The sequence below is a fragment of the Alternaria infectoria genome (assembly GCF_024043175.1).
Source record: "Alternaria infectoria strain BMP 0036 chromosome Unknown scaffold_2, whole genome shotgun sequence".
In the NCBI taxonomy this organism is placed as follows: domain Eukaryota; kingdom Fungi; phylum Ascomycota; class Dothideomycetes; order Pleosporales; family Pleosporaceae; genus Alternaria; species Alternaria infectoria.
In genome coordinates this window covers 296874-307668 of record NW_026250691.1, presented here as the reverse complement: position 1 = coordinate 307668, position 10795 = coordinate 296874, and the positions used below count along the sequence as shown (strand labels likewise).

At 52.9% G+C, this 10795-nt stretch overlaps 1 protein-coding gene across 1 annotated transcript; it reads right to left on the bottom strand.

Annotated features, from left to right (window-relative positions):
* Window positions 1-2153: 2153 nt before the first annotated feature.
* On the bottom strand, window positions 2154-9225 carry J4E92_001554 (putative PKS-like protein biosynthetic cluster; the record flags this gene model as incomplete). Its single annotated transcript, XM_051492965.1, has 4 exons — window positions 2154-8315; window positions 8467-8619; window positions 8680-8732; window positions 8850-9225. The coding sequence occupies 4 exons, from the start codon at window positions 9223-9225 to the stop codon at window positions 2154-2156; spliced, it is 6744 nt and encodes a 2247-aa protein (XP_051356196.1).
* Between the last annotated feature and the right edge of the window lie 1570 nt (window positions 9226-10795).

Genomic DNA, 10795 nt, shown 5'->3' with positions numbered 1-10795 from the left:
GGAAACGCGTCTGCCAGTTGGTAGACCGTCGAATTGCTCGTAGAACAGCGCTTCCATGCGTGACATCTTGGCCTGGTATCATCTGAGTGGACGCAACGAGAACTCTCCAAGCTGTATCCATATCGAGGTTTTGGTCATTGGGTCGTGATGTATAGAGATTGAAAGTGACTTTAAATCTCCGGATCTACTTACACGCATCAAATGGCGGGAATTTAGGAAAGAACGGCGAGAAAAAAGGAACTCTGGTGACGAATTTGTTGCTTTTGTAGTCTGTCTCTGTCAGTTGTTGATTTAGATGTGCAGAGCCTAGTTGACCAGATCCCCCATTTCACTTACAGCTTTCACGGGCGAGCACGGCCAGCTCCGTGTTGCCACAGCGTAAGATGGGTATCAACAAGCTCACCGCTTGGTAACTGGTGTCCTTAGCGATAGGCTCGGAAAAGGTAAGGGCGTAACCGAGGACTTCTAGTTGGAGTTCAGTAGGTAAGTCTGGCCATGAATGGAAAGACGCTGTCTCTTGGGGTGCGATAGCGGTTGCCATGCATGTGAGTGTGGTGAGTGGTTTCAAGGCGAGAAAGTCATCGTGAACCTGGGTGAATGGATATTCGTTTGTTAATCTCAAGAGCATTTGCTATTCGCAAACACCTTCGAGTGGTCTGGAGGAGAGTCATATCGCGGCAAGGATCGTGTGGCGCGCGTGCAAATCCCATGTAACAAGTGATGTGAGGTTGCTTTCACCTCCACCTACAATGCGGTTCACTACTACCAGCTTGGCCAGCGACTATGTAAAAACACCCTCCATGTAGCCGTATAGACCATGTCATCCATCGGCATATCAACCGTTCCTTTCCCAACTCACCAAGCTTACCTCACCGATTCTACTCCACAACCATAATGCCCGATCAAGTCACTACAACCACAGGTTCCGCAAACTCACCAGTGGAGGCCGACTCAGAAGACTCAATCTTCATCCAATACTGGCATAAGCTTCCAGCAGAGCTAAGAATCATGGTTCTGGAGCAGCACCTAACCTTCCCAACTCCAATCACCTACACAAAACACTGGGCCCTAATGAAGTTACGCCTCCTTCCCCTACTCCGTACAGATTTCGCGACCATAGCAAAAGCCGCATATTACAATAACAACGTCTTCCAGGTCACGGACTATACGCTGCATTACGGACATCGACCATCGCTACGTGTCGGGAGCGAAATCCGCCACTTGGAATTCCGGTTTCAGTCAGTTTCTCGTAATGATTACGGAGGCTTAGGTCTCCTCTGGCAGCCGGCAAGACAGATACCAAGGAGTTGGCAGCAGAACATCCCCAAGCTGAAGACTTTGCGCGTTGTTCTTGATGCGCGTGGGTATTGGCGTACCACATTCGATGGATCCCGAAACTGGGTGGATGCACGGATTACGGGGGAGATGCTGGTATGGTGGGAGAGGATTCTGACGGAGAACGTGCTGAGTCTTACGTCTGAAGATATTACCTTTGAGATCGAGGCGGATGGATGCCCGGTCGCGAGACCTGAAGATGTGTATCATGATGAAAGCAGCTGCACTTGTAAAGAGGAACTGGAAACGGATATTAAAGGGTTGATGGTAAAGAAGTGAGATGGCGACAGGGGGGAGATGACGATCTAATGGCCTGGATTTCATGTACTCCCATACTTCTAGCTCTTACTGATAGCCCTGAAACGACTGCTGTGATGACGATGCTGATACGTGACTGATGTAGGTGATTGCTGCCGAGGAGTTGCCGGGGTGGTAAGCGATTTTGGAAGATGCTCTTTTCGGGGTATTCGCTGTTTCTTGGCCTCCGATATCATGGCCATAGGAGGGCAGAGGAGCGATTGCTTGGGTGATGTTGGGTGCTCCAACGAATATCACCGGATTGCCGAGCTCTAGTGCGGATGAGTCAGCAGCAAGCCCGCACGCGTCACGTCGCGTCGCGTCGCGTCACTTCCGAGGTTCGTACATAACGAACGCCTGCGTCATCATGTTTTGGTGGACCTCGCAATGACACCTAGAAGCTGACAAGACAACACATTGAAATATATGTATGTATGTAATCACGCAATTCACTTCACTGACCAGCGCGAGACCAGACCCCGGTCTGCGTCAAGCCGCACTCCCATCTCCGCTGTGGCAGTCTACTCCTTCACTTCCTCCTTGACGAACTTACTCTTGCCCGCGACCTTGACGGCCAACAACCAGATACTGATATCACTCATGATATCCACAGTCCCAACGTCCGCCCCGATAGCCTTTGAAAACCAGTTCCGCATCTCCACCGCGACCAACGAGTCCACGCCGTACCGATAGATCGCCTTCTGAGGATCGATGTCGTCCTTGCTGACAACCAAGAGACTGGAAAGCTGATTCTGGATCGCGTCGACAACGATATCGGTGGCTTGAGCGAGGTTCGTGGCCTCCGAGAGCTTGTACGAAGGGCGATTCTTGGCTTCGGCGGTCGCGGTGTCGGAAGAGAAGCGCGAAGGGAGCGTGTCGAGATAGTGGTATAGCGGCCGCGTACTACCGAGAGGTGCCACGATACCCATGGCACGGAGATCAGCCGGCAGGGTCAAGGGTGTGATGATCTGGGACCCGACGGTGCTTGCATCGACGCGTTCGGGGTCACAACAGAAGCGTAGCAGCTTGTAGATGTCACTCATGGGCACCTCCTCCAGCATACCCCGCACGCGGAGCAAAGCTTGTACTTGCTCGTTCTGAGCGACGTAGCCAACACCGGTGACCATGCTCAGGGCGAGGGTGTGAGCACGTTGGCCGTGACGCATACGATGGGCCGCTAGTTGGTCCTGGTATGTGTTGCCAACAGTGTAATTTGATTGACCGAACGAGCCCATGATACCGGTGGAAGATGACAACATGACGAAGAAGTCGAGATCGGCAGGTAGAAGCTGGTGTAGGTTCCAGGAGCCGTCTACCTTGGGCGCGAGTGACTCATGCCACTTCTCGCTCGACATCTTTGCGAAGGAAGAGTCGCGCATTACCATTGCTGCTTGGACACACCCTTTGATTTGCGGAAGAGCTTGGAAGGATGAAAGAGTCTCCTTAAGCTGGTCATAGTCGGCGACGTCGCATACTGGAGCATACACTGCGGCGCCCTGTGCCATCAGTCCTTGCATGAAGTAATCGCGCTCAGATCCAGTACCCTCGACTGCTGATCGTGACGGCAAGATTAGATGCTTGGCTCCATTGTGTACCATCCACGTAGCAATGCTCTGGCCGATACCGCCAAATGCGCCAGCGACAAGATAGCTGGCGTCCGAAGAGAACAATGGCTTGTCAGAATCTGGCGAAAGTTCCACCTCCACAATCTCGTCGCCAGCCATCTCGATGACTACTTTTCCAAGCGTCTCTCCATCTTTGAGCGACTGGAAAGCCTGGTGAATACTACCCTGCCTAAACACGGTCGGAGATAGAGACATGGTGATCTTACCACCTTCCATCAGTGATAGCACATCTTTGAAGATGCCAGCAAATAAATGGCTCTGTGCTAGGTCCTGGAAGTTGACGCTGATGAAAGTAATGTTCTTCGTTGTAGAAGGTACCGCAATCTCGTTTGAGCCATTCGCAGTCGAGTTGAAGACGTCCTTTTCTCCAATGCCAACAAAGCGTCCGAACGAAGCGATACATGGCCAAGAGTCTTGCAAGATTTCTTCAGAGCCCATCACAACATCAACACCTCGTCCTCCTGTCAAACGGAGGATACCATGCTGGAAGTCGAGATTGCCAGTGAGGAACACGTTCGACGTCGGAACGTTGAAGTTCTTCTCCAGGAAAGCCGCTTCTTCAGGTGTGCATACAGTCGCAAAGACTTTCGTATATCCGTGGAGAACGGCGATTTGGATGATCGCTCGGCCGAGCGTGCTAGCAGCCTTGTGGACCAAGATGGACTCGCCACCCTGTATACCGACACACTGCTTCAAGCCGTAGTAGGCCGTACAGAATGCCACTGGATAAACAGCAGCATCGCAGAAGCTGATACTGTCCGGCATCTTGTGCAGTTGTGAGAGCTTGCAGCGGGCAATTTGCGCAATGCCATCTCGTGCGACACCGAAAACGCGATCACCAATCTGGAAGCCCCCATCGTGTGATGAACCAGTGCGTACCACGACTCCAGCGATCTCGCTTCCGAAGGTCTCATCATGGACCTGGCCAAGTGCTACCGAGACGTCCCGCATATTGAGTCCAACAGCCTTGATTTCAACGACAACATCGTCCGGCTCAAGCTCTCCAGTGTTGTCGGAAGCCTGCTCGTAATGCAGTGTACTTAGGATGCCTGCCGCGCCGATGGTCAACTTTGGGCTGTCAAGCTCGCTCCAAGGTTTGGTGACAGTAACTAAAGTATCTTCGGTAGGCAGTGCTTGGGCAGTGAGTTCCGGGTCGTCGACCACACGTGGAATGCAGAGCTGGCCGTCAATTTCGCAGTACTCGTCCTCCGGGTCGGGTTGTGGATCTAACAGTGTCTTGGTAATCGTCGTAATATTGGCAGCGGCTACGTCAAGTCCGTTATCCGAGTTGAGGCTGATGCTTAAGAGCCGATAGTCTTCAGATTCCGTCGCTAGCGTGCGCACAAGTCCTGAAACCAGGCCTTCGGTAGGGCTCTGGTCAAGAGCCCGATGCTGGAACGTGACCCACAGCAGGGCATTGACTTTCGGCACCAAGGTCTTGATCTTCTCGAGTTCGTCCTCTTGCATGTGTCGAAGTAAATTGCCGTCCAAACCAGGAAGAAACACGCAGGTAGCCTTCTCAAGGTCATGTTCTGGTACAGAGCTCCATGCTACCAAGGCAACACCAAGCTCGTCTTGCGCTGACATTGTTCGGCGAAGATTCTGCATCAAGTCAACCTGTGATGAATCCGCTTCATCGTAGATGATGTGAATGCAGGATTTAGAAGAGGCTAATGAAGTAGACGAAGTTGTTGGGTGATCGAAGCTAGCTGGCTTCCAGTCGATGCGGTATAGGCTGCGCGGCACGTCCTTCTTCTCTATGGATGGGTCGCTGCGACCAATAGTCGTAGTCTCTAGATCGCCGTAGAAGCAGAGTTCTTGCGTATCGGCAAATGCTGCAGCGACGGAGAAGAGCTTGTTGCGAAATCCACGTCCTGAGACCTTCGCATGTACCCTAACATCTTGCGCATCGGAAGATTCGCGCAGCAAGTTTGCAGAAAACCATGCCTTGCTGAAACCAGTCGGTACAGTGGTGGCTGAAGAGTCCTTGGCGTAGATAGAATACGCTGGAAATGTCATCTGAAGTATGGTGTCCAGCGCAGCGGGATGAATGAGATGCGCATCACTGTAGTCAAACTTTGCGTGCGTCTGCCAGTCTCGAAGTCCAATCGTACCAGCCGCCTGATTGTTTCGATCCCACTTGACATTGCGCATGCCCCGGAAAGTAGGGCCATAGGCGAGGCCGGCCTCATCGAATGCACCGTAGATGTCAGCGCTGTTGATATCGACGCGGCATTCTTTCAAGGCTGAAAGGAAGGAGAGCTTCTTCTCACCCAGCGCTTTGGCATATTCACTGTTTCCTCCTAGGTTCTCCTGTTGGTCGTCGTATTCGATCGAAGCAGATCCAGCACAGCACAGGTGCCATCCGCCGTCCTCGTAGACAAAGAGGGAGAACTGATGCCACATGCGACCCGGCTGCATGTCACGTGATTCCAGCATCGCGGGTCGGAGTGTGAGCTGTATCTCTGTACCACGAGGGTCAGCCGAAAGTGTCATAGCCTTGGTGAATTTGACTTCTTCGAGCTTGTAGCCCGATGCGGTCTCAGCTCGCTGTCCATAGTACTGGCGCATAGCTTCAATGACCATGGCAAGCATGCCTGCCGCAGGCATGAGGCAAAGACCATTTATTTGATGATCTTTGAGATATGGCGACTGATCAAGGAGAATGCGGTTCGTCCAGCGTGCTTCAAGTTCGTTCCAGTCAGGGGTGCGCGAGCCCAGAAGCTCGTGGTGAACGAACTGTGTCTGACGATATTGAATGCTCGTCCTGCCTTCAAGCCAGTACTTCTTCTTATCTTCGAATTGATAACGTGGAAGTGACGGCAGGAAGTTGGGGCTGTGACCGCTGTCCATATTCACCGCAGCTATGTCGACAGTGCTACCCATGGTGTGTAGCTTTCCTGCACATTCCATAGCGGTGATGTTGGCGGCCCGGTCCCGACGCAAGACAGAGCTGTAATCGGTTGTAATGTCCCTTCCATATTGTTTGAGGATATCGCCTAGCGGTGAGCGCAGAACGGAATGCGGACCGATCTCGAGGAAGAGATAGCTTGAAGCATCTTGCCGTGCGCATACACCCTGTAGCGCAGCGGAGAATTGTACTGACCCAGTGAGATTCCGCTGCCAATAGCTGGAGGACCGCAGATCATCTAGACATTGGAGATCTTGCCCAGTGACGCTCGAGACAAACGATGGCTGGCTCTCTAGCGGCTCTCCAACCTCAATGCTCCGGAGTAGCTTCCCATAGATGTCGGCGACTGAATTCATGTGATGTGGCGAGTGATACGCAACGTTGACCTTGAGAACATGTACTTCGATCTGCGCTTCTTTGAGAGCTGCAGCCAGCTGATGAACGATAGCATGTGAGCCGGAAAGTGTGAAGCTGGTCGTGCTGTTGTAGCAGGCAATAGCGATTGGATCATCGGGATTGTCGACATTCGTCTTGTCCATCACATGTTTCCAAGCATCGAGAGGAGCCTGAACTGCGATCATGGCGCCATGAGATGGTTTGAGAGTCTGGGTGATTGCAACGGCCAAGCCTCGGAAATAAGCTACCATCCAAGCAGACTCTCGTGAGATCGCACGGCTAGCATAGGCGGCGGCGATCTCGCCCGAAGAGTGACCTACCGAGATGGAAGCGTGAACATTCCACGAGGTCAGCAGGTCGAGAATAGCCACCTGTAGCGCGGTGCAAATAGGCTGACTGAGCTCCGGCTGATGGACGACGGATTCTTCTTTCGACTTGTGGTATAGTTCGTCGATGAGGGACCAGGAACTACCGAGTGACTTGAAATATCGATCGGCTTCAAGCATAGCGCTTCGAAAGGGTTCGTACGCCAAGAGCTCGCGACCCATTCCATGCCACTGCGCACCTTGACCAGTGAAGACGAAACACAGTTTTATTTGTTGTTTGACTCGTGTAGGAGCAGGAAAGGCGAGTTGCGACCGCAAATCTGGTGACGCGACGCAGGCTGTCTTCCACGGGAATGGTGTTCGCTTCTCAGCCAACGTGTATGCAAGATCACTGAGAAGTTGAGTACGGTCTTCGTTTGCGTGGTTGCTCATCCATGTCCCAAGGGCGGAGACCGATCGCTGAGCCGCACGCTCATCGAACGCAGATAGTATCAACAGTTTCGGGACATTTCCACCAACCTCCCCAAGAAGCATGCTGGGGTCGTCCGTGGTGGTGAATGGGGTGAGATCAGTCAGAGGCTCCGATGATACATTAGTACCCGTGCTACGATCGTCGTCATCTCCCGCTTTCTCCATGGGGCCGGAGAGATCCGATTGACACGCAGATTGGCTGTCCTCGATGAGTTCGGTGCAGTGTCGGCCATTCAGTCCGCGGCTGCTAAGAAAGCTCAGCGCATCGTCTATAACGACGTGAGCGTTGGTACCTCCGTAGCCGAAAGAGTTTACGCTCGCGCGTCGGACGCCACTTGTAGGCCAGGCTACTGGTACGCGTGGGAACTTGAGGTTAGGGCCAGCCGCTGCGACAGCAGGATTGATACGCTCGGGATAAACGTTGGGTGGAATGATGCCCTTCTCAAGTACAAGAAGCGACTTGATGACGCCGGCGATACCGCTGGCGCCCTCGGGATGTCCCATATTGCCTTTGAGCGCACCGACGAAGATGGGATCTTCAGGCGTTCGAGAGGAGAAGACGTTGTTGATAGCTGCAGCTTCACAAGGATCTCCCACGGGTGTACCGGTACCATGCGCCTCGAAATAGCGAGTGTCACCGAGATCAAGACCTGCGCGCGCATACGTCTCGCGAATGAGGCGCTCTTGAGCGGATTGGCTAGGCGACGTTATGCTCGGGGTGTTACCATCCTGGCCACATCCAGTTGATCGTATGACGCCGCGAATGGTGTCTCCATCTGCAATGGCCTTGTCCAGGCGCTTGAGAATGAGTACGCCGAAGCCTTCACCTCGGGCGTAGCCCGATGCGCGCTCATCGAACGAGTAGCAAACACTATCTTTTGACATCATGTTCAAGCTGCTCAAGAGAGCGGTTGAGTCTGGGAGTAGGCACAAGTTGTTACCGCCCACGAGTGACTATAATCGTGTTAGTTATAATTTCAACCTAAAAAAGAAGGCTGAACAGGCCTGCAGCCTGAGTCGACATGATAACATGCAAAGTGAGTGGCCTAACGTCGATGTAGACTCCAGGATTTGATGTGGCAGATGAGACGAAAAGTCAACTTACCATATCGACGCTACCAGCCAACAATTCTTGACACGCCAAGTGGAGCGCAACGAGGCCACCCGAGCAAGCTGTATCGACAGTCATACTGGGCCCACTGAAGTCATAAAACCAGCTCAGACGATTGGCAAGCATGGCCAGACCGCTGGATCCTACCTAAAGATGGGTATACCAGGTCAGTGTTTGAGACATGCAGTTCGTTCGGTAATTACTTACGATGCGGTAGTCTCCCGGCATCTGAGCATCTCGCTGAGAGATCTGGCTGTACTCTTGAAGTAAACAACCAACGTGAACAGATGTCCTAGTGCCTATGGCTGCCTGCATGGGGATACCGGCTGCGTGCAGACGTCAGTGCGGGTAAGGTCAGTTTTGAAGATATGACGTACCGTTCTCGAGAGCATGATAACTTGTCTCAAGCAACAGGCGCTGCTGGGGGTCCATGCACTCCGCTTCCGCGGGTTGAATGGAGAAGAACGGAGCATCAAAGCGAGCAGGGTCGTCTGCGAGGAAGTGACCGCCTCTATTCTTGACAGTACCAGGTCGGTGGCCATGCTCCTTGTAGAAACCATCGATATTCCAGCGATTCTTGGGAATCTCGGTCATAGTTGATCGGCGCTCCATGAGTAGCTTCCACAAGCTCTGGGCGTCGGTGATATCCTGCGGAAACTTGAAGCCAAAGCCTACAATGGCAATGGGCTCCACGCCAGGGGGTTGGCTCGAAGGCGCCATGGAAGGCTGCTCACTATTGGCGGAGGTGTTCATATCGTGAAGTGTCGTCGGTTCAGGTGTTGAGAAAGTAGGGATCAAGTGTGAGTCGCTGGTGTTGGCAAGTGCGACTTTAAGGTACCGGGTAGAAGGTCAGGCACTGCAGTGAGTTATAGTGAGGTGTTGGGGAATGCGGGGCGGCAACTTCACTGTACAGGTGAGCGAGCGGCTGCCTGAGCAAGTTAACACAGCGTCTGCTGAGGCAATTGCGTGCTGGAAGTGCCTGCCTGACCTCAAGTCCGCGTCAGGCAGGCGTTATGCAAACGCGCTCGCTCACCCCTAGAGTTCAACTGGAAGGTGCAATACATCATGGATTCCCAACCAGTAGTGAGTGCGCTCGAACTCTAGAGATTGTACTGTGGATGTGGGGGCGCCCTTTCCCAGGCCGCTCCGCATTACCAGGCTACCGGCGCCATGAAAGAAATGACTTCCCGCAAACAGTAGTGATTTGATACTGCAGACTGAGGAACCCACGCTCGAGAGTCGAAAGAGGAAGACCTAGGCGTAGTCTGCCATATGGGGCTAGACTGGTGTAGACGGCACCTGGGTGTCTGACCCGCGCCCGGGCGTATGTCTCGAACCTCGCGAACATCCGGGCGCGTACATTGTAATACGATGACTGAGTTCTTTCGTCTCTTCTTAAGTGACGACGACTGCCCATCGCAATAAGTGATATGTTCTTGAACCCCGTCTGAGCCAGATTAAACTGCAAGATCGGAGTGAGGTGTAAGCTGCCCTCGCATGATCGACCGTGTAACAGAACGGCAAGCCGGTGGCTACGGGTAGCCGTTCCCATGGCTATGCAGTAACGGCACGCGCCGTGATCGATTGTGGTGATACGAAGTAGATTTGCACGACTTGGCGCACTCGCTAACGCCACCAGGGGCAATGATAGGCTCCTCGGTGATCGAAATCCTGCATTTTCAAGTACGTAGCAGCAATACTGTTACACAGACATGTCACAGAGCGTATACTTTGCATGCCGACTTACTTAGGCTGACGCACTGTTTAGCCACGTAGACTTCTTGATTAGCGTACCTCGTGCCGACCGACCGTTCAGTCGTCTCGTATATGCCAACAGCAGGTTGCCCTAATCTATTCGTAGGTTGGGTAGCCGGCTGCTCGTATAATATGACTAGGCTCCGGTACGCCTGACTTGGCTCTTAACGCCATTTGACTGTCTCGTCGCATAGGCTGACAAATGGCCGAAGAGCCTCCGAGGTATCCACACTCCGTCAGCAGTAGAACTCAAACCGCAACCTCTGAAGCGCCTCTCAGCGATGTTGCAGAAACATCTCGAGTTCATTCGCTCTCTTTGGCAAAGCGTTAAGTTGCTGAATGCTCGAAACGACGAGGGTGATGCTATGCAGTATAGTGCCAAGACTGGACAGTGCATGTCAGAGCATGCGTCCATGAAGGGAATAAGGCAACAGCTCACCAGCCCAGAACGCCGTGAATCATCATCATGTATGCTCATTGACCCTTTTCGAGAGGTGCTCGATGCTTCTGCTCATCAAGCCATTCGCAAAAGTCTTCATGACATTCGTCCCTCGCAATGTTTAGTACT